At 44.5% G+C, this 24,267-nt stretch overlaps 1 protein-coding gene across 1 annotated transcript in view; it reads right to left on the reverse strand.

Annotated features, from left to right (window-relative positions):
* NFATC2 (nuclear factor of activated T cells 2) overlaps positions 1-24,267 on the reverse strand; it is a gene marked incomplete at its 3' end in the record, with an annotated part of 50,262 nt that overhangs the window by 20,830 nt on the left and 5,165 nt on the right. The window contains exons 4-5 of the mRNA XM_029086395.1: positions 9,724-9,926; positions 7,664-7,836 (exon numbers count right to left, since the gene is read on the reverse strand). Of these exons, the coding sequence (XP_028942228.1) occupies positions 7,664-7,836; positions 9,724-9,926 (376 nt within the window). The remainder of the gene's footprint in view (positions 1-7,663; positions 7,837-9,723; positions 9,927-24,267) is intronic.

The following is a 24,267-nucleotide window of genomic DNA, read 5'->3' on the forward strand; positions in this document are numbered from 1 at the left end:
GTTTCACCCCATTCCCCATTTCCACCAGTAAAGAGGCTCAAGGTTCAATGTGGAGCTGCCTCAATAGGATTACTTTTTTTCCTCTGCAAGAAATATTAATTGCTAATAAATCCCCTTCCTCTAAGGCTCATGATGGGTGGACTGCATGCAATAATTTCACACTACTCCTTCTCTTCCCCCAGGGGTTGGCACTTCATAAAGTGACCTACAGCTACTGGAGTTTATGAGCTTTGAATAAACAAAACGCTGTTGATTTAACCAGTTGGGGTGTTTACTTTCAATAGCAACAGTTACTGACATAAGGCAGCAAAGCAAATGCTATAGAAATACTCACACTTGGCCTGAAGCAGTGTGTCAACCTATTAACAGGGGACATTATTTTTCTATTTTATTTGACTGTCTGCAAATCAAGATGTCACGGATGCATGGTGCCAAGAAATACAATGCACGCAGTGACACCAGAAAGAAAGGGAGCTGCTGTCTGGGAGCACTGCAACACCTCCAGCCAGCCTCAGCCTGTGGGCTTGCTGCCCACAGCCCACCCAGGCTCACGTGCACCCACTGCGGGGGCACAGGGTGCTTATTGAGGGATGAGCCTTTACTCCTTCCCTATGCTAGCAGGTGGAGGAAAGGTCAAGGCAGCCTAAACTTCTGGGCTGGCAGGCTGAATGCTTCACAGGGGATGCATGAACCTGGAGGCTGACTGTAAGGAAGGTACCAAGGCAGGGCGAAGATGTTTCTTGCTCCCTTACCTGCCCACAGCATCTAAAATTGTTGGGTTGGGGTTTTTTTGGCATAGAGGCTATTGGGCTTCTAGGAAGAAAAAAGTGATATTTTGAGACAACTGACTGCCTGGATAAATGGCTCCAAATCTACCCTAGGAGAGCACTGCTCATAGCTGCTAGCAGGTGCAAAGTGAAAACCCTAGTTATCTTCCTTACTGTGCTCCTTAGGTGATCCCAGCTCCACCTGAGAGCCCCTTTTCCCTCTGTGCTGCCCAGCTCTCCCCATCAGTGCTCCTCCTTCACATGTCTCCTAGGACAAGCAGTTCTAGCCCTGCCTGAGCATCGTGTTTCCTTCTACCAGCTTGGAGAGCTACCAAATGCTGCCTTGTCTTGCCCAAAAGCTGACTTGTTTTATGAGGAGTCTTAACTGAAGCTACATGTCTGTTAACAGTCTCCGGAGAGGAACTGTCTCGGCAATTTCTCTCCCTGCAGGTGCCGTAAGGGCTGGATCGGGTAATGTAGGCAAAGCAAAAACACTAATGTGATCTGCCTGTCGGGAGGAACAGCCTTGTGAACTTGGCACAGAGTAGCACAGCTCTGACCATCACTTCCAGAGCAGAGATACTCTACAGCCTCTGCATATCAGCACATTATCTCAGTGCCACCTTCTGCAGCACAGCTGGAGGCCTCCATGCCAACGTCTGCATAAACAGAGGCCAAAAAAATAGTTCCTGCTCCATACCATCTTTCTGCAACACTGGATCCAGAGCTTAGATTTACCTGCTGTCCTCAGAGCTAACCACAGTTCAGGACAGATCTTACCCTGGTGATCACAAGGAGCAAGACTGAGGCTTATCTGCAGCTCAGTGAGGACAAAGCTAGCGTTACCTCTATATCTCTAACTGCCACCACAAGCCACATAAACCAAAAAATGTGGCTACTTAGAAGAGGTAAGGTCCCAACGTGCACCCCCAGTGCAACAAGACCAAATGCCCAGGTCCCTTTTTGGACCTCCCTGTTCTTACCCTGCCCAGGGCAGGCCCAGCTCACCTCAGTGCTGGAAGCCTTCAAGCCATGACTCACCACTCCTGACACGTCTTTCCAAACCCCCAAAAGGCTCTTGGATCCAGTCACTGATTTCTGTTGCATTTGAGAAGAGCAGATAGAGCTGAGTGTCTGATGCTAAAAGAAAATCCCAAACCTTAGAAGCAATAGCAGAGGCATAATTTGTTGTGGGATTAATTCTTCCACCTCACTGCAAACCTTAATGAGCCAAAGTAAATATTTCATTCCTCCTGTCACACTGTGTTTATTTAGCACGAGCTGCCTGCCTGTGGTAGGACTGATAGGAGCAGAGCTCCTGTGCCCAATGCTTATCCAATGCATTAATGTCTTGAGAGGCTTTGATCCCATCCATCAGACACTGAAGCATGCTGAGCTCTCTGGCGGGAGGAGAGGCAAAGGCTGGGGAGCTGCAGAATGGGAGCCAAGGGAGGAGCAAGGGCAAGAAACTCCTCTAGCAGGCAAGTAGACATCAGGAAGGTACCCTAGAGAGCAGCAATCTTCTAATTGGAGGGATGGGATGAATTACGTCCTGGAAGGAGTATGGGGCAGTGGAAGGCTTAAGTGAGAATCAAGTAAACAAAGCAAATTTTCAGCCCTCATGATTAGATGGGAAACCTTGAAAATCTGATCTAGACTCTATGAAAAGAAAAGCTGGTATGAACAACAACAGTTTCCAGCAAGACTTAATCAGCAGTTTCTGCAGAGACACCCAAGAAAAAAGTACCAGGCTTTTCTCCACCTCCTTCTCTGCACATAATTTATTTTCTGAGGTCCTTGTGAAGGAGGAGTGACAAGCACCGATGGCAGCAGTGTCAGATAAGTATGATACTTTCTATGAACTGCAGCTAGCTCACCAAACCAGCGTGTGATTAATGACAGGAAAACCATGGCCTCGGTTCACTTCTCTGTCAATCATCTCCGCGGGTATGCACAGCATTTCCCTTTAATCCCTTGTGGAGGAGATCTGCTGAGCTTACATTATGCTCAGAAATCCACGCTCTGTGTAATATGCTGGGGCGATTGCTTTTACCAACAGCAGTATTGCAAAGACAAAAAATAAACTGGAGTTTATCCTCATAGCAAGGCTTGCAGCCTGCAAAAAGGGAGGGCATTTTCCTTCTGTCTGACTCAGACTTTCCAGATTGAAATATTTTCGATGCACATTAAAAGTGGCAGATGTCAGAATCAGTTTTTAAATTCTGGGTTTTAACAGAGAGAAAATGTTAACTTTAGAAAAAGCACCAGTTTTTGTGTCAGCTGTATTTACAGCAGACTATGTGAATGTCTTGAAGTTGAAATGAAAGGGGGGAAAAAGTCCTTTAATTCAACTGGAAACCATGCCACTCTCATAATAATCATGGTTATGGTTAAACTTGCAAATGATTATCTCCCAAGTGCAAAGAGATCATTTGTTTCTGCTTTTTTATCTCCATAAACCAGGGCTCCTTCTTGCCTGCCATTGTATTACAACCAGCACAACTCCTGGCCGAGGAAAAGCACTCACTGGTTTGCCAAGACAACATTCTTTTACATGACTAGCTCTTTCCTCTGTAGTTATTAATGTGCCACATATCACAGGCTCAGATTGTCTAATATTATGGGAAAATCTACTAGAAGGAGAGAAAAATAAAGGAAACTTCCAGGGAAATTGATTAAAGGGAAATAAGATATTAGACTCAATTTAGTGGAACAAAATACAGTCAATAATAGAAACTATTTAAATTCCTCAGATGGACACACAGTTCTTTAGCAATAAGTTTTGTTTGTTTTGTTTTTTTACCACCTTGGAATATCTATTATAAGAACAAGATTTTAGACTCTTTCTCTCATGCCAAGTGCAATTGTTTGCATTTTAAGGGATTCATGAGCAGAGCTTAAACTCGGCAAACACAGATTATACAAAACAAGAACCATCACACACTTTGGGAAGGTTTAACCAGGATCTATTAGAATAAAAACTGTGACACAGTGTGGATGATACTCCCAAGCCTCACACTCACATCTTGCAGACATTTGCATAAAGCAGTTTTTGGTTGTTGACAGCATCGAGTAAAACAAGCTGCCTCATGGGTGCTTATGTGGCTACTCTGAACCCCCTTCGATACTACTTCTCTGTTCCATGGATGCTTCAGCCAAGGAGTAGAAACACAACTCTAGAGATCACTCACTCACCAAACAATGAGTTTCAGCTCACAGTGAAAGGTAAATCAAAGCAAATGAATAGAACTAATGTTACAGAAATTGTCTTAACGGTTTGAAAATAATTATCAAGTCTGCAAATATCAAAGCTCTCCATGGGCAATTTGCCGAGTGCCTTGTTGTTCTTAGGGCTGTATTTGAAGGGACAAACTAACTCAGTAACCTCTCACGTCTGTGATTTCACCACCTTCTGTGATAGCAGCTCTGTGATAGTCCTGCCTGGCCCAGCAAGAGCTCACCTACAGGAGCTGGCTTATGCCTAAGGTAGACCTGCACAAGCAGGGATGGTCATTTGGGCAGGCACAGCCGCAGTACACCTGACAGCACCCAGGTGTGCAGGGGTGCATGGGCAGGGAGCTGGGCACACTGCTGCGTGGACTTGTGGGCTGTGAGGATATCTCAGGTAGCACCTGTGGGGGCTGCTGCCATTACAGGGCCTCATCGTGGAGAAACACCCAGGAGAAGGGATTTTTCTCACCTTTCCAGCACCACACCTACAAGACAGTGGCTTTTGACACCAAAGTAAGTGATGGGCTGTTGCTACAACTATCAGAGGGTTTTCAAATGCCTTTGTCTCCTCAGCGGCTTCAGAAATAATCAACAGGCAACAGGAGAAAAAAGCTGCAAGCTGCTGAATGTGCAGGCTTGTCTGGATATGAGGTCCATTTTGAGGCATAACTGATCATTTAACAACATATCACCTCCTTGGTCCTCCCACACAGCTGCCTGGGGAGGAACTTGCTCCGGATGATGCTTTGAACCTGTGAAATCCCCTCTTAAAACCTGTCAAGCGCTGAATGTGACACAGACGAGGTGGAACCAAATCACCCCATGAAAAGCAGATACTTCACAGTTCTTGCTTCATTGCAGCTAATGATCTGCTGACACCGGTGGGCGTTTTGAGCCGGGATCGGCTTCTGCTGAGGAGAGCACTCAGCTATTCTGTTGGTAGCAACAGTGCTCTCGGGGGAACCCCACTGGTAGAGAAACAGCCAGTTATCTTAAAGCTGCTACTTACTAAGGCTTTCCCTATGGGATATTATTCACAGCTACCAGACAGGAGAGATCTTAACGGAGAGCCCCTGCGGACAAGCGTTCCCAGGTGGCCGTGTCAAGAAAAAAATAAAATAAAAAGAAAAGAAAAGGAAAAAAAGAGAATCCAAGCAGCACACGAAGGTGGGAGGTGGGACACAAGAACATGTCACCGAGCCCTGGCATGTCTCTTCTAGGCCAGATGCCTGAGCTTACCTGAGGCAACATGTACAGATTGTCTGTGAGAAACTGAGATTATCATCTCTAGTGTGATTTACTCTGCATTACTAATGCTGGCTGAACCAACTAACGTTTTTAACCATCTTCCCAGAACTGGGCTGCGATCAGGAAGTGCCACTGAAATACAAAAACGTTGCTAAATATGCAATGTATGTTCTAAATGGAGGAGCCTTATTACTCCAGATCACTTTATACCATGAGTTCAGAACAGCAGAGTCCTTAACACATCTCTCCAAATTGCCAGTATATCCAGTATTCCAAAAATAAAACTTTTTTTTTCTTGGGGAACAAACACATTTTTTCTTGTAGGATGTTTGCTGTCTGCTATGCAGCCAACATTTTCATATTTTAATGATAAAAAAGCATAAAAATAAGCACTTTACACTGGTATCTCCACTCTTGACTTTTTAATGCCCCCTAAGACTCATCAAAGCAAACGCATCTCAGTAAAAATGCCCAGACATCTTAAACAAGCCATTGCAAGAGCAGTCATTGCACGGGCAAATCAGGTGTGCACATACAATTTGGAAAAATGTGATCTTTTCCTGGAAACCATGACTGAATTTCTGCTTGAACGCTCTTTGATGATGGGCATAAATACAATGTGCAATTGTGGAAGGGTCTTGGAAATGCCTGGCTAACTCATATTTGCTTTTCCTGTAGGAGAATTTGAATAAGTGGGGCGTGATCTGCAGGGCTCCCTGCATGACCCAGCAACCATTCACTCTCTGCTCTGGGATTGAGCTGTTTTTCTGTACAGTAGATGTACAGGTTACACCTGGAGTTTCCCCACCCAAGTAGCTCCTCATTGCAGGCAGGAATGGGCTGCTTCCGCTTGGAAAATAAATTGAAGGAGGTGCCAGGTGATGCTTTGCTGCAGTTCTCTTCCTATCCACAGAAGCTGCAGTTTGCTGAATGTTTCCTTTAGCAAACAGGCCTTTGTTTCAGCAGGGACACGTTTGGGGTGGAGGCTACTATTGTTTCAGCCATCTGGTCCCATAAAGGATCATAATGTTTCCTATGGAGAAAGGTGGTGGCTACTCCCATTATTCTTCCTTGCCCATCATGGTGCCCAGAGACTTCACTCAGCTGCTAAAATCCTCTGATGGTCAGTATCTTCTCATGAACATTGCCAAGAGATTGTACATACCCATCAACTTCTCCTTAGCCTTGCCTTGTTTATTCACTTCTACTATTTTTTTCAAACCTGCCATCAATAATTCACTAGTCACAATTTCTCTTGATTTCCCATCCAAAATTGGCTCCTCTCTTATTCTAAGCAGTTGTTATTTAAGTAAAGCCTGCGTCTCAATAAATAAAACTCACACATGAGAAACTCTTCAGTGATTTTCTTCACATGACTTATGGCAAGACAGGTTCTGCTAAAGGGGTGAGTCATTCAGCAAAGGGAGAGGAAAACTGTTCATTATGTATTTGTGAAATCCCCAAACCACTGAAAAGGCACCATTTACCAACAAAAAGCATCACAGGATGCACATGAACCAGCAAAGTGGGTGGAGCCCTTCCAGAAATGACTGTGACATGGGGGGCACCTTGCGGGAGGCCTCTCCTTCTCAGGATCCAGTATGTTAAAATGAGTGGGAGGTGCAGATTTCTCAGCTTACATGCTTATAGGATTTGCCTCTCAGAAATCAAACTGCAAGTTTTCTTCTGTCCCTCAGGGGAATACCAGAACAACCTGGGCTTTCCCTGCTTCAGCTGCAGCCTCCTGAGCTGTACACCTCTTAGCACATCTAGAAAAAACACTGACCAGGATGTACCTGAGCCTCAAAATCAAACCTATTTCTCCATTTCAGTTGTGTTCCTGCCACAGCTCAGATCAGAGGGCTGCGGTCACTCTTTTGTCAGGCAGAACTGGCCACAGTGCTAGGGTCTGGCCCAGGTTTGAATTCAAAACCTCCAACCACTTGCCAGCTTGTGGATAACAAGTTCTGGTTGTGCCTCCACTCAAAATAAAAGCACTCCCAGGGAGGCATGCAGCTTGCACACTCATTCACAAACACGAAGAATGTATATAAGCCCCTATATGCAGCACAGCCACACTGTCTCCCTGCTCCTAGCCAGACAGATCCAGCAGCAACACACTCAGAAATAAACTTTGCAAAAGCCCCGAAGTCCCTCGCTGTCCTCACAAGCTCTAAGCACCGTGAAGGGCCACCTGCCACCAAAGCTTGTTTCAGGAAAGGGAGTACACGTAGGTAAGAGCCACACGTCACTCAAACAGCGGCACAGACCCAGCCAGTGCAGGGGGAGCAGAGCACCTTGCGTTTGCCTATCTGAGCATGTCAGGGTTTTTCCCCTCAGTGCTAGCCTGGAGCAGAGGGACAAGGTGATCATTGTTGCAAGAGATGGAGAAGAAGCAAAACTCAGTGGATACTTACAGCATTCAATGGGATTCGATGCTGCTTGCAGAGAAATGATCCTGCCATTGGACTCAGGGATGTGCACGCGGAAGACGAGCCGGACACGGGTGTTCTTCCTCCCGATGTCTGTCTCTCCCTTGCGCAGCTCGATGTCTGCATTCCTCAGCTTCAAAATCCCCGCGCAGTCGATGCTGCCAAACACACATACCGTTTAGCTTAACATTTCTGCTCTCAAACAGCTTAGAAACAGGTGGCAGTCAAGAGGATTAAGCTGTTTTGCTAGCAACTCCAAATACTTGTGCTGTTTAGGATCTAGATACTGCCATTTCAGCAGTTACAGGGGAAGAAATGCCAGACGCGCAGTGAGTGAGGGATGCTGCTGGACCCCTCCCCAAAGATCCTGGGCTCAGCGTGTCCCAGGTATGTCCCAGCCAAGAGCTAGGGACACTCTGGTGACAGCAGAAGCCACTCTCTAAACATTATAACCCTGAGTCTTATTTCCCTCCCATGCTAAGCACAGGAGCACGTATGGCAGAGCCAGGGCAGGGAGAGTGAACAAGAACAAGTAATGCACATGGAACAGGCAAGAAGCTGAGCCTGCGCCACAGTCCTCCACGAGCTGGAGAGCATTAAAGCCTCCACGAGTAGCTCTCCAAACAGCTCAGTGCCCAAAGACTGCACAGCAGTTATTGCCTGCACGTGGGCAAATTAGTTCAGCTCTGCAGGGAATCACAGTAGCTGAACCAGCTGATTGTGCTCCCATTCACCACATCCCTGCACAAAGGGAGGATGTAGGGAGCAGGATGGGGCTGAGTGGCAATGAAAGTATTAGGATTGTTTAAACCAGCATTGCAAGTTAATATTGGTGTAAGAGCAGGTTAACTTCTTAAGAGTCCAGTGTAACCTAGTAAACATACCTGTCTACATTAAGAGAATGTGCCAATTAATATTCACAGAATCTGAGATCTTCAGCTCAGCAATAGCCCTCAGAGGGTGCACTGTTATCAGACAGGCACTGCCAACTCATTTTGATATCAGTTTTAAAGACATATCATTTTTCTTCTTTTGATAGGAATTAAAAGCACATTTTGGGAGGCATAAACCCCAAGCTGTTTCCTACACCAACGCTGTTCCTTGCCGTTGCATGTGTGCAGGGGTTTATTACCCCAGGGTTACTCGTTAGGAACAGTCATGCTCTATTCAGCACTTGGCTGCTTAAGTTTGAGATGTGGACTTTTATTTATCTCCTTGGGCGCAGAGGGAAGGAGAGGCTTGAAGGAAAGAGAGGAATGAGGTATATTTTCTGAAAAAAGAAAAAGATATATAAAGAACGTGGATTTTGCGATGAAGTAGGGGGGCTTAAAAACAGAGCTGCTGTGCCAATGTTGTCAGTATCCTCTGAAGGATGGAGATACAGCTCTTCCCTCTGCAGAGTAATCGCTCTCATGCTGCCTGGCACATGTTCAAGCCTGAAGTTTCAGACTGGTGCCCACTCCATCCCTCTGCCTTCATAAAACTGGAAGAAGTAATACAGAAAAGATGTGCCTGTACTTGCTTTTCTGTTAACCTATTACTACAAGAGAGTGCAATTTCATGGCCAGAGCACTTGGCTGACTTCAGGAGAGATGTTTTCTACTCCATTAAAGGTTGTAAAATGAACTGTGCACCTTTCCTCTGCTGTCTACTGCTCCTTGCTTCTCATTGCATCACTGCAGCATAAGGACTTGAGATTCAAGTTTCTTTTTTCCTTAGTGCCCTACAAAACCATTCTGACTTTGAAGACGACAGGTAATTACAATACAGTCACCTTGGCCATTGGGGTAAAGAGCAAAAATGCCTGCATGGTCAGCTGATGAATGGTAACTCTTTAAGCAGCTTTAACCCAGGTGCTTTTAAGTGCTGCTCATGCTTTTGTAAAAAGGGTTTTACACACATATATCATCCCGATGCTTTGGAAAGGGGAGACACTCCAGAGCAGATATCATTATTCATTTAGGTGACTCCTTTCCACAGGAGAAAGAACTTCACATGCCAATTTAAACCTCCTCAACTTTGCTAATAAAAAGAAATATGCTTACGTTGCTTTCATGTTGTTTTTGGGTTCCAGTGGGATCTCTAAAACTTTGGTGTTGCCAATGATTTTTTCATAGCTGGTGGTGGTGACAGTTTTTCCCGTAATGCGATGGACTTGATAGAAAGCGTGAGGTTTAAGTATCCGTTCATCTGCTGTCCCAATGAAGATCTGAAGACCCAAGGGTTTGTTCTCCATGTAACCGTGAAGCTGGCAAGACATTAAAAATCTATTATCACACACAGGGCTTGCAATGCCTTCATGTCAGGAAACTAAATACATCTACAGACATATATAGAGATACAGAGATATATACAGACATAAAGATACGTGTAAATACAGACTCTTTCCTACTCTCAGAAACAGACATCCTCTTAAGAGTATTCGCTGGAGTCCATGATATGTAGGGAAGGGAGCTAATGGAAAACATGTAATTAATGGTTATAATACTAAATATATCAAAAAGAAAAAAAATATTATATCAAGAAGAAAAAATTCCAGACAAGCTCTCCATTACCAGAAATTTTTCTGGTTGTCTCCAAAACAGACTGATATATCCCCTCAAAAGGTCTATTTGTGAGTACACTTGTTTAATTTGCAGTGACTGATTCCTAAATAAAGTTCAAAAGGTTTTTCTCTGTGGGGTGAGTAAAGCTACAAAGCGGAGCTGACTCTCCACACTTGCAGCCTTGGGCAGCAATTCCTGTGTAGCAGGAAACACAGTAAGGACAGAAGTCGTCTCTCATTTGCATTTGTACATATGGTATATACGTGGTACTCCCATATGCACCTTCTCCAGACCTTATCAAAGCTAATGGAAGATGCCCATTGACATAGGGGGCTTTAAATCAGTCCCTATGTGACATCCAATTTGCAAACTCTAGTTTCTGTTGAGCCTAACACCTGCTAAAATGACTTTGCCTCAGCTCAGCTTGTGATTCCTTCTTCAACTGCAGTTAAAAATAAGGTTTTTCACCCCTAAACTGGAAGTATCTAGCAAATGTGTCTGCGATTTTGAGAACTGCAATGTTAAACAATGTATAAACATTTCAGAAATTTATGAACCCTGCCACATCCCTTTCTCTGTCCTTGGCATGTGCAGTCTTGCCCCAGATCACATCCATTTCAAACCCAGCTCGAAGGATTGTCCTTCCAACCTCTCACTTTGGAGAGATGTGAAGCTCAGGGTGACATGAGCAGCTTCCTCTGTCTCCTTTATACCAGACATAAGCTGTCTGCCTTCATCTTCAAAGCCATGCTCTTCTCTTTGCCCTCTCATCTCTCATTTTCTACCCAGTTATCAACAAGTATTCCCGAACTTCCCAAATCTAGCCCCAAACACCAGCATCAACTTCTTAAACACTCACGGCATTGCATTTTCTGCCCATCTGCTCCTCTTCCCCTAGGGAGGATGTCCCTTTAAATATCTACATCTCTTCCCTACAAATCTCCCTGTCTGCAGAATTCTTAAATTGTCTTAAAAGGAAATATGTTCTCCTGAAATCACTTCTGTGGACTGGTGCTGATTCAGTGCTCTTTGAAACTCAGCCTTCCACCAGTTGGTGGTTCACCTTCAGCCATTCCTCTTGCATTTCATTTAAACACTATCTGTACAGGTAGGGGTGGCATTTTTGGTCTGTGACTGCACAGTACCTGGCACAAGGAGGTCTTAGCTGAACTCAGAGACTGGAGCCTCTAGAGTTCAAGGACATAATCAGACTCTTCTGTACTAAATAACATTTTTATAAACAGCATTTGCTGCAAGACAAGCAAGAAAGCCAGAATGCCTCCGTAGGCCAAGAGACAAGGAAATTTCTCCTTTCTTATTAACATTCAAAATTACAAATCAAACCATTCTAAATTTCTCACATAACCAAAAATGAAAACCAGACATTTATCTACCGCATAGCCAGTGATCTAGCTGAAAGGGAACTTTCTGGTCTGAGACATGCTAAATTTGTTTTCAATTATTCTGTCCACATACAAAACCTTGATGAAGCCATACAAAGCAAATAGTACTGGAAGATCAGAGAAAAGGAAGATTAAACTAATGGTATTCATGGCCAAACTGTTGGGTTTTTTTTTTTCTTTTTTCTTTTCACCAGTCAGCAGGAGGCATAAAAGGATTAATTCCCCCCTGGAAGGGGACCCCATGCAGCATCAGTGCAATCCTGGCAACCTTCCTTCAGTATGGCAAATGTAAAGCGACACTCACTCTTCTGAGCTATCATTACTCATCTAGCACATATTTGCAAGGCATACAAAGACAAGGTCTATGCCCCAGAGACCTTACAACCCAAGGGCCCGAATCTGCAGCCCCCACTAACATGAATAGCTCCATTGAAGTCAACAGGCCTTAAGTAGGGGTTGTGCAAGAAAGAATTACAGAATCCAGCCCAGCTGCAGCTCAGACACCTACGATAGCTCACTCGCACAAGCGCTTCGGAGATTGTGAGGAAGGAAAATAGAGTACAAGCTTTGTGCAAACACGCCAGTTGGCTCTGGGAGCGAGGTGGAGGAGGAGTGGAGCTGGACTCCAAGCACAAGAGCTGGTACTGGAGAAGCAGCGTTGCCAAGAATGTGATAAATACAATGGTAGCCATGGGGAGATTTAGAAAAGTATAGAGTGTATAGGAGATTAAAAGCGAGAGAGGTCAACATGATGGATCTACCAGGAACAGGCATGAATGTAGGAATCACTCCTGTTTAGCCATGGAGGCCCATTAAGCCCAGGTCCTCCGGGAGTCATACTGAAACTCATCCTAAGTATGGTACTTTCAAAATCCAAGTTTTCCTGGCCTTCAGTGAAAAGCCATTGTATGACCAAAAGCCATCTTGTCTTCACAAGGGGAAAAGGAGAAGACAAAAGTAGTTTTTAAGTACCGAGCATGTTTATCGTCATGCCTGACAGAGTAATTCTTTGTGGATCCAGCTAAGATGACGAGAGGATCCTTTGGACTGGAACAGTTATTACAGTGATAGCAAAGCAGCTTTCGCTCTACCCTCTGTCCTGGCAGAACAAAATCCCAGAGTTACAGGTGGGAGAGTGGAATGGAGGAAAACAGATAATAAATTACAAAAGAAAATTTGCCCCTAGTGAGCACAGTCAGTAGCAGCTGTAACAGAACTGGCTACATACACAGTTTTTAATACTGGCCACCTTTAAAAGTAATTTTAAGTCGTGTTTGCTCATGTATAGAATGAGTTCCCAAGGCAAAACTATTCATGGTCTTCTAATAATATGTATGTCTGTGGGTATGCGTCTGTATAAATGTATATATACTTAAAGAAGAGAGGAATTGATTGTTCATATGGCAATGAACATATCTGCTGGGTGAGGGGGTATAAAACACATAGTAAAAAGCCTTCTGGTCCTCCACAGAGCCAGATTTTAAATAAATTGTTTGATTGGTGGAAGAAAGTAACATAATTTATTGGTAATTTATGGCATTATGGTGATGCTTTGGGATGACATCACTATAAAAATCAAAACAGCATTATAAAAATGCAAATACAAAGAGAAAAATATGTAAGAGCCAAGTATCCCTGTTTAAAAGGCTGTGTCCTCATCTTGAATAAACTGATTATGTTTTAAAGGATAATATAGGTGATCATTTACCATAAGCATTTACATCTACCTTTCACTTGCTAAGAATACATCAAGATGACTTAGGAACAAAAAATGAAGATGGACAGCCCACAGAAATGCTCCTGGAGCTTTAAAATCAGAGTTTTACACAGAGCTTTGCCATCAATTTACTACATAGTTTTGGTTATGTCATATAATGTCTCTGTTTATCTGTAACAGGGAAACAGTGATGATAACTCTGCTTTGTAGGGACAGAAATGAGTTAATATTTTGTGCTGCATTTTTTTTGCAGAAAAATTCATTATGAGCTACAATGAAAGAATATACTAAAGCTATGTTTCAGATATATGTCTTTCCTCTAAATTTAACTACAAGAGACTGTTACTCTCAATAAACACTCACCTCCACTATGCTAGGCAGCTGCTTTAGTATTTAACCATAACACTGATCTTTTCTTTGGTTGAACAAAGAAGGAGTAAAAGCAACCTTTAAAGAACCCTACAGAGAAGCAAAGACTTAAAGCATTTTTTAAATAACAACTTTGAAATTCATTTTTTCCTCTCTTAGCAACAACCAAGCCACTCAGAAGTCTCAGTTTTTTCAGTCCTACTCTTTTGCTCATCAGCCCTGCAGCTGCCCAAGGGGAAGGCACAATGCCTGGCCACAGGAGCGTCAGCAGAGCGGACCAGCCTAGCGCCAAGGTGTTCCTTTACTCTTTTTCATTCTTCTTCCCATGAAGAAAATGAAATCATCTGGATTTCAGTTTCGAGAGAGTGTGAATCAAGAAAGATTTATGAATACAGAACTCTGGGAGGAAATATTTTGGTGCATTATAAGGTGACCTATTCACAATAAAACTCCCCCAAACTGTATACAGATCGAGCTGGAAAAAACCCAACTCCTTTGAGTCACATTTGCCACAAGGGGAAAGAGAAGCCAGACATGATGTGTACCTTTCCATACTCTATTTTGGGATTTTAAGATCCTATTTCTTTCAGTTGAAAGATTTTTCTTAAACTTTGCTTTTGCATAACACTTATAATATTAACATAACCAGACATGGGTTGGTCTGTGACCTGAGGAAATGCAAAGCACTTTGGCAGATAAATAAATAACATCATTCAGAAAACAAGGAGACTTTTCTAATTTAGTTTTCTGCTATGATTTGGTTTCTAAACAAAATGAAATGTGGGACATGATTAAAATCATCGGTTCACCTCTGCGTAAATAAAATCCACTCATTCTGCACTCTGTTTGTGCATCAATACCAGTCACATTTGGGAGAAGGGGGTATTTAAGTGCCATTTTCAGGAAAGCACATGTAATTCTGCATGCAAAAAATGAGCAGATGTGCCTTTAGCTGCTGTGTATCAGCAGTCCAGTTACCAACCTGAACACAACTCCTGTGATGGTACTGGCAACCACAGCCATCAAGACAACACATTAGGCATATGAAGCAACGCTTTTTTTTTTTTCCTGTGCTATTTCAAAACTCAGGTCTTCTTGCAAACTGAAAACCCAGCTCCCAATACACAAGCACTTATTAAGGAGGAGTTTGAAATTCAATTCTAAATCAGTCCCTACCCCAGTGTGCAGACAAACCAAACCCTGCATCTGCACAGTTCACGTCACCTCTGGCTGCGGGGATTTAAAAACAGAGGTTCACCTTTGCTGTGCTGCACAAATAGGACATCTCTTTGCACAAGTGAAGCCTGCAACACTACTTAGTTATGCTGTCTGGTAACAAAGTGATAAATTGACAGTGGAGTCAGAAAGAAAGACATATTCCTTAGAATTAGACCTACAGATACAACATATGCATACACAGAGGGAATTTAGTGAAACCTTCAGAATTTAGATCTTTGAATCTTGGACATGTTTACTTGAGTTTATATATTATTAATTCAATATGGAACTACATTATTAGCAAGAGGAAGGAGGATTCCCAGGAGACGAGAACTTTTTTATTCTTAAATGGGGAAGCCAGGCAGAGAGGTGCAGTGATTTGCTGGGTCCCACAGGCGACGAGCAGCCAAAGCGCAGTGAGAAACCTGAGGTCCCCGTCCCCCTACGCTCTGCCTTGCTGCAGGGGCAGCCAACCTCATTCTGCAAACCCCACAGAGGTGTGGTAACACCGCTCACCAGTCGTGCACCTCGGTTTCCACTAGTATTGCATGCTCCTGCCTTTGCCTTTTTAATTGATGGGTTTCAGAGTCAAATTTTCTTGGCAATTTCTAGTTTGGGTCTTGCACATCCGAAAGTCTGCATGTAAACAGGGATGGGCTTTGTGAGACAAAAGCAGGAGCATCTGCAGGTCTTACAGGCACCTTTGAAAAGCCCCAGTGAGAACGCTGCCCTGTGCGATACAGATGCCGATTGCCTTAGAGAGTAGAAGGGAGTAATTTGTTTCCCATTCACCCCAACAGAGCTTTGCTTGTCAGGAATTTAGGTCTTTCTCCCCTGGGAGGTATAAAGCTGCATCTTTAAAGCTGATCACACACATCTTCCTGTCTAGACAACGCAAGCTACTGCCAGAAGGAAAGTATAAAACTGGGGAATGAATTCACTAGTCTTGGTGATTTTATTTGCTTGAAAGTAATCTTGCTTGTTTCAACTCACTGTAACATGAGGCTTAGCCCATTAACTGCTGTATATTACTTGCTATCTCCCCGTGGAAGTCACTCCAGCTTCCCTCTGAACGGGGCGTGCACGTGTGTGGTCAGCTTTGAGAACAGCATCGAGGTGATTCAGACAGACCCATCCCGGCCGGTAGTGAAAAGTGGGAAAACAGAGCTCGACTGGCAACATTTAATTAGAAGTAAATACAAAGCCGCGTGAGAAATCGCTTCCTCCTACTGCTTCCCTTTTCCTGCTGTACACAAGAAGATAAGAAAGCACTGAAAGGCTCGCCAGGAGCAGCACGTGGTTGTGGCACCAGCTGCCCTAGGACAGAGCCCCAGCTCGCCCAATGCCCACCTTCCTCTAGAAACAGCGAGAGGCTGCAGAGTTAAACCTGTGTCTCAAAGCTTTTGATACCACAAACTATTCCCCTGCTCAGACTCTTCATCAGCCCTGAGGCTGTCTTCCGTGCCAGCAAGCATTTTTCTGACACTCTGCAGTGGACAAGAGGAAGATGTGCTTGTCTGGACAGCCTCTGCTTGGCACAGCGCTTCTGTCACCTATTCAGCACCCTTCCTGGTGGGAGCAACTTCGCATCTTGGATTTGATCATTAATTCTCATCACTAATACCCTTTGACTACCACAATTTCAAGGTTGTTTGTGGTGGGTTTTTTGGGGGATGGGAGGGGTGGTCTTTACGTAACAATACTCCCACCAGGATGGAAAATTTCACTGTAGTCTCAGGGAGAGTGGCGTATCAATAGCTGTCAGTAAATAAGACAAAGACTTCATCCAGACACCGTATCATGTAGCAGCTTGCCTGCCTGCTTCACTTAGAGCTGACATTGAGCAATAAAGTTGAATCTTGTCACATGGTTTTGTTCAATTTAATGTACTCAGGACACAGGAGAAGAACGCAAACCAGAAGGAAATCTCTGCCTCAGTTCTTTTTGCTCCTTACTGAAGCAGTCTAAAAAGGCCTTCGAAGATAATCCTTTGAACATCTGATTCTGCTAAATGGTGAGGGTTTATTATACTCAGTTTTAACTGTTTCTTATTCTGGTGACAATTTTGACAAAATTCCAAGGACTGAATCTCATTTGCCCTGCTGCTCCTTACACTCAATGACAACCAGACTGCCAGTGTCTAACTGGGATTTCTGCTTTCACATGGGGTTAAAATACAGGTCTGGGACAGAGATGCCAGTTGTTGGGAGAAAGCAGTTGGGGGGGTTTTGTTCCTGACTGTCCTGTCACCAGCCTTACATTGCAGTGTAAGCAAGTTGTTTCCTCTCTGTGCCTCAGTTTCCCTACCCCTATGAAAAGCTGATCCTGTTTTCAAGACACTTTGACTATCTCAGCTGAAAGTTTAAAAAGGAGAGGCACTATGCATCTGACTACTGCACATGTACACATATGGGGATTTGGAGATCAGATTTGCATAGCTGGGTGAAAATACAAATTTTTTCCTACTAAGAAAACCAGATGTGTAATTAAAGAGCTTCCATGCACATTCATGACAAAAGATTTAAACTTCCCCCAGCACGACAAAACTCTCTCTGCCACAAGTAAATCAGAGGGTGCAAATCTGCTGATTTCGACAGAATTGCCCTGGGGGAGTTCCTTGGCATGGGGCTCTGCAAAGTTCTTCCCTTACTGGCTGATGGAGGCACTGTGGGAACCCGGCTCAGCACAGCTGGAACAGAATGGAGGGCAGCAAGCAGAGATGCTTTCTTATCACCTCACCTTGGAGCTTCCTCTGCCACAGTCAGCTCATCCTTCCCAACACACAGGCGAGGCAGCGATGCTCCAGCTGCAGCCCCGGGAGCATCTATGCTGTGCAACCAAAACGTGGCACAAAGCTTGAGAGCAACCATGCTGAGAAGGGGGAAGATGGGACAGCAGTAGCAGTGAGAGCATCTTGGAGTTATTTGGTTTAGCCTGAGATGATTGATTTGACTGCACTGAACCAAATCCCCAGAGCTAAGCCCTCTGCCAGGGCTTAGTGCCAGGCCTCCTGTGAGGTGGCTTTGGGGTCCAGGAACCAGGGCCTTTGCTCAGGCACTGGCTATTTGACTGAATGTCAGACAGATTTTGGAAAGGATCTTGGGCAAAAATCATGTTTAGGAAAAAGAAAAAAAAAAAAAAAGAAAGAAAATGAAGAAAAAAAAGCAAGCCCCAGGAACCTCTCTCCTCCTCAGTTTCTTTCTCATGCTGAAATCCACAACACGGGGCATGCTCAGAGAGAGAATACTGCAGGTCTGCTGGAAGCATCAGGGTTTCAACAGTTGTTTCAGAATGAAATAGAGACCCTAGAAAATTTTCCCTGAGCAGCAGCAGGCAGGAGGAGCCCAGTCTCTTTCCCCCTGAGCAGCCATTAGCCCGGCGAGCACAACGATTCCCCTGAACACAGGAGACCCAGGTGCGAGTCCTCGCTTGGCACGAGGCTCTTCCAATCCAATAGACATTGGTCTTGAGAGAGGAAGGGAGGAATTGGGGGCTTGGCTGGATGGTGAAGCCCCTGAACAGAGAGCTCATATGTGAGTTTACAGGACACCATCTACCCTGCATGAACCTCTCCTGTGGATACTCGAGCAGGTCCTGAACAGGATGAGTTATGTCAGCGTTACTGCTGCACTGGAAGTGTCCACATTCATGGCAAACAGCCGTAAATTTGAACTCTGGATTACTGTGCACTGACTCCCCTATGTACAGTCCTGCAGGGAGATCACACATGAAAGAATAGCCTAAATTTTGCATCTTCCTAAAACAGACATATTCCTCATCCAAGGAGTAACCCAGGCCGCCTACATCTCACAAGCATTGCTCCCAAACCGATTGGTATAATCTCCTTCCCCTCTCCTCTGCCAAAATTACTTTCCATCAAAAGCAATGTATTCCAAATTGGGCTCAGAAGTTTCAGTGAGAGCTTTTCATTCACTTCTAACTCAAAGCAGGTTGGTGTATGGGAAAATCCCACTGCTCCCTCGAGGTCCACTCACCATCTGCCCTGCACCTCTGCACCCCAACTGTACCATGGAGCGATCCTACTTGTCCTTTTCTCAGGGCCAAGCAGCACTTGCTCAGCCATAACATCTGGATGACAGTGTTCCTTTCACACAGGAGGGTGCAGACCCAGTTTAAAGACTTTAAGAGACAGAGGATGCAACTTATCTCCAGTTAAATTCCCCCAGTAGCTAATTATCCTCACTGTTAGCCAGCAGTTCTCTTCTCACATATGCGTTAGGGAAAGCATACAGGCCAGCTCTTCCTCTAATCTTGGTTTATTAGTTATCATATTTGATATTCCTTGTTTTTCAGTCCAGTCTCACATCTAAACAAAAGCAAATTTCAGGCTCATCTGTGTTTTTCTACACCACTGTTGATGTATTTAGCAATTTCACTCCCTCAGTGGCTTCACTGAGCTTTCAGATAGACAGATCTCAAGGCATAGCCATGCTGGGTGTACCCTAGCAGTACAGTGTGAGGGGAACTGACATACTGACCTACCCTTACATTTGATGGGATATTAGGTTTGAAGATAACTTCCCAGATGTACCTAAAATCTGCATTTTAAGCATTGTGCATCTATCCCTGCATTAGCACCTTCAATGATAGTAAACATATCCACAACCCAACAGCTCAAAGCTCAAGAGACACCTACAGCCATCACAGTTGTGCAAACAAGCCCGGTAGTCCTGCAGGTAAATGAGGCATGAAATGTGCAGTCAGTATGTCATCCGCTGTTCTTGACTTCAGGGCTGAAATCCCTGCAGGAGCCAAAAGTTGACAAGAGCCTGTGTAAGGCTCCCACTCACTAGAAAAGGGAAGTGGAGGCCACGAGAATGGTACAGAGACATTGCACACCACGAGCTAACTCTGCCATGTGAGCCCAGCACACCCTGCCCACGGAAGTGCAAACACACAGGGCTTCAGCCTGAACCTTGGACTTCCCCTTTGCCGAGCAGAGGGAGTTGGGAAGATGGGCAGAAAAGGGCAAACTCAATTCCTCTGACGTGCCCTCAACAGTAAATCTTGCTGGGCAGGCTGGTCTGGGTTTCACCAGGACCACATCTCCAGTCCAGCCCTTCTTGTGAGAGTGTGAATCACTTTATCAAGCTGTGATTTGGTTTTGAGTTTCCATCAAAGGTTCTGACTTCACTAATATGCAGAGGAATTAGTTGAATGTTGAAAGTCACATACAGTTAAAAGTCAGAGCCCCACTGGAAGCCTGCACTAGAAAACAATGTCTCCTTTGACTTCGAAACCACAAGAGAATACATACAGCAAAATTCAAATATAAAAGGAAAGTGGAATATACATTTGTTATTGTAAAGCAGCTCCTGCATGCCCCATTAACAACTCTACCTTTCCAGCTTCTTTTTAATAAAAAAAAAGGGGGGGGGGAGGAGGTGTGGCAGTGTGGCAGTGAAAGCCACCACAATTTTAAAAGTAAAAATCCAAACCCAGGGAAAAATCAGGTCGGCTGTGCTGAACAGGAGCACCTCTACAGAGAGCTTTCCTGCATTAAAGAGGAAAAGAGAGGAAGAGATCAGCACATGGAGGCACGTGATGGGTTGAGGGTACCCTGTGCCCTCCATTTGTACACCTGGTCTACGTTTGGATGTTGTACCAAGTTAAACAGTTGGGTAATGTATTTAATTTTTACCATTACAACCAAGCCAGCAAAGGAGATGCAATTATGGCAGTAGGATGATAGCTCAGCAGAATTAACCCCTTGCTTTTGCTTCTGAAATTAAGCCCATGGGGGGATATCCTTTTCCATATTCACTGCTGCCAGCTGAAGGCTGATGCCCAGTTTGCCCATTACTGCCACGCTGGAGGTTACTCCTCCTAAACCTCTGCTAGAGGAACTGTCAACAGCTTTTGGTGTCATGCGTGCCAAGAACAGAAGAGACTGAAGACCTCACTGATGTCCAAGACATCCGCATTGGCAGGGCTGTTGTTAAATAAATATAACTCCCAGGTGACTTTAGGATAGCGGCAGCAGGCAGGGACTCAAGTCTCAGTCTACTTGAGACCTCTCCTCCTTCTGCTGCAGGGAAAAATGAGACCCTGATGAAACCTGAAGGAACTATTCCTGACTCTGTTTAACCCATCCCGTTTGACTAAACAAAGACCCCAGAATTCAGCAGCATCCGAGGTAGGTTGCGGGGACATTGCCTTCCCGTCTGCAGGGGGCCAGGGCTCTGCCAAGGGCGGAGCGAGCTGCCACCCATCACTGCATGGTGGCTGGGGAGCCTGTGGGAGCCCTGGCTGAGTCCCATCATGGAGCAGGGCCCGAGCATGGGGCTCCTGCTTCCTGGAGAAGTGCCCAAACCACCAAGCTGTTACCTAAAGGTGGGAGACAGCCACTGCTCCAGCCACCAAGACAGGTCTCTGCAAAGGTCCTGACCAACACTCACCCCAGACACAGGCTCGGCCAGCTCGGTGTCAGGCTGCTCGAGCACCTGAAACCTCTGGTCCCAGGAAGGTGCAAACCTTCTGGCTGAGGAGGGAGTTTTTCCCCACCCCAAGTCAGGGACCACTGATGCAGGACATGCTCCGGGCAAGGGGCTGCCTTGGAAACTGGGGCCTGAGTGACCAACATCCTCAGCTGCTTTTGAACACTGCAGCCTTGGGCTGTGCTGAGCCGATTCAGTTATCTGACACAAGCAGTGGAAAAAAGCAGGTTTGCTGATGAAGAACTGAGTGAATAATATGGTGAAAGTGAGAGAAACGACATGAGCGATGCAAATGAATTACTGATTACTTATGGGCTGGTTTTCATTCACAAGTATTTGAGCCTTTTGTAAAGATAAGTTAGAGAAGCGATACATCAGGGGAAGGATTTGCTAAGATGGCAATAAAAAACCCTAAAATGCCAGACTTGGGCACAGTCCTTTGAGAATATGACTACAAATTACTGTGCTGAAGAGCTATGTAAAACGCCGGCTTCCTCAATGACTGTTTACAGCAAGGTAAGTCAAAAACACACAGGTGCTTGGGGAAAAAATTAGGAATAATAAGAAAAACAAAAAGAAGTAAAGAAGCATACATTTACTCTTTGACTCAAAGACTTCACCAAGTTCTCATAAAAAGATTTTTAACAAAATAGTACAGCCCAGCCTCTCCACAGTCCATGCCAGATGCACATCTGAAATCGATGCCCTGTGTCACTGCTCTCAACTCTATGAGGTGAATGCAGCAGTAAATCACACATTTATCTCACACTGATCATCTCCAAGGACCCCAGAGGACTTCAGAATTTGGGAAGATTATGGAGTGAAATGGGTTTGTCTCATTTATACCCATAGGCTGCAACACATGTGAAGGCAACTGCTTCTAATGAAGTGAGAGCAGATCAGCTATCCACACTATAATTGGACAATCATTTGCACAAATCAGCTGCTCATCTTCCCTAAAAGCTTTTCCTTTCTCTTCCAAACTTTCCCTGAGGGAAGGACAAGAGTTCTGCTTAGAACCCCCTGAAATATCCCACAATTGTGCAAAATATTTCCATCTTGGAAAAAAAAAAAAAAAGTCTGACTTAATGAAAAAGCAGTAGGACAAAACCAGAACCACTGTGTTTAATATCTTCAAGATACTATTTTTATGGCTTTTAAGGGACCATAGACTCTGCTTGACCATCGGATGAAGCTCATCCAGACCCAACCATTGCTACTGAAAAAAGTCTTTCCTTCTCATCACTGCCTTAAACAGTTCAGAGACTGGAGAACTTTTGCTGAAGAATTGAAAAACTATTTCTTCTTGAAGCAGAGAGGTTCTAACCACCACATTTTCCTGTGTGCAGTAAGTGAAAGACAGAGAACATCCAGTGTTACTCAAGTGCTACCACATGCCCTGTTTCCTCTGGACAACAGGATAGTGAGCAATGCCAACAACTCAAAAAATTTTACTTTCTTTTAAGAGATGGGAGCTCCTAGATGGATTAATGAAAATAATGCTGCGAGAGATCTCAAGGAATGATCTAGCTCATCTCTCCTGTCCCAAGCACAATCTAAATATATCCACATCTTTCCTAGCAGATGTTTGCCTGAAAGCATGCAGAAATTGAGATTTTGATCCCTCTGGGCAGGGCATGCTGCTGCAGGGTGAACTTGGACAGAGTTAGGTTTGTGTTTGGATTGCCACCTCTATCCCTATCACATCCATAAGCTCTTTACACAGGAGCAATCACTGCCTTTCCTACCGGACAGTCTCTTCCAGAGCTTTGACTGGAACAGTTGAGTACAAATAAGCAGCTGTCCCTCAACTTTGATGAAAAAAAGTTGGAAACAAATCATGCCTACCCCTCTTCTGTGGCCTCAGTGACCGGGTGGACCTACAAGATGGTAGGTGCATGCAAACCAGCTTTGTCCTTGCTACACAGGATTTCTTTGCTGTTCTCAGTGACTTAACATCTAGGGAATACTCACACTGGCATCCAACTTACATCCCTAAAATAGAAGCCTGAGTTTCTCCGTAGTTAACAGCAAGCTGTAATTTCCTCCCAAGAGTGACTCAGAAGACCTAAACTGGGAGCCTACGCTTCTTTGTGTGACTCTAGACGGTCTCTGAAGTTAGACTGTGTGAACATGACGTGGCATGCATGGCTTCTCTCTTCCTCTCCCAGACAAAGTAAGTGCTCCTTTCCATGTGGCCCATCTAGCTAGAGGTTTTGATTAACTTCTCCTGCAATACTTGGTGCAGGGTCTTGTGCACAAACTCTTGGGGCCAGACACGTGAAGAAGAGGAAGCAGCATCAGAAAGATAAACCACAAGATAAGGCCTGGAGGATATGAGATCTGCTGGTCTGTAGCTGCACAGCACCCAAAAGAAGAAACTTGCATGCAAAACGTTGTTTTCAAAAAATAAATATTGCAGGCCAACACCATGCTGCAAAAACTAGCCAACATCTCTTCCTTCAGAAGGTTCAGCTGGATAATTAGTCACATGGAGAGTTAATTTAATAGGATTTTTTTTAAAATCAGGTTTTTTAAAAAAAGAATTGTATTTTAGAAAAGGTAACCAAAACAGCAGAAAAGCAGTGTATCAAAAGTGGTTCTAAAATGTACGGGACGTGAATCAGCCTTAGTATACATCCCACCACTTTAGTGGACTTCTCCTGCTCAGGGCAAGCTTGGCTTCTCAATATTTAAGCCCAAATGTCTAAGAGACAGCACTGTATTCAAGAAAGTTGCTATGGAGAGGTCCTAGTGCTCTAGAAAAATCCCCAGGGCTGTGTGTTCCTGTCTGTCATTTAAGAAATGCTGTGGGTCCCCAGTGCCAGGTCTGCAGCCTGCAGGAGACACCAGCCCTGTCACCCCTGGGCCAGCACTG

This window comes from Antrostomus carolinensis, unplaced genomic scaffold (genome assembly GCF_000700745.2).
Source record: "Antrostomus carolinensis isolate BGI_N321 unplaced genomic scaffold, ASM70074v2 scaffold26998, whole genome shotgun sequence".
Taxonomy (NCBI): Eukaryota; Metazoa; Chordata; class Aves; order Caprimulgiformes; family Caprimulgidae; genus Antrostomus; species Antrostomus carolinensis.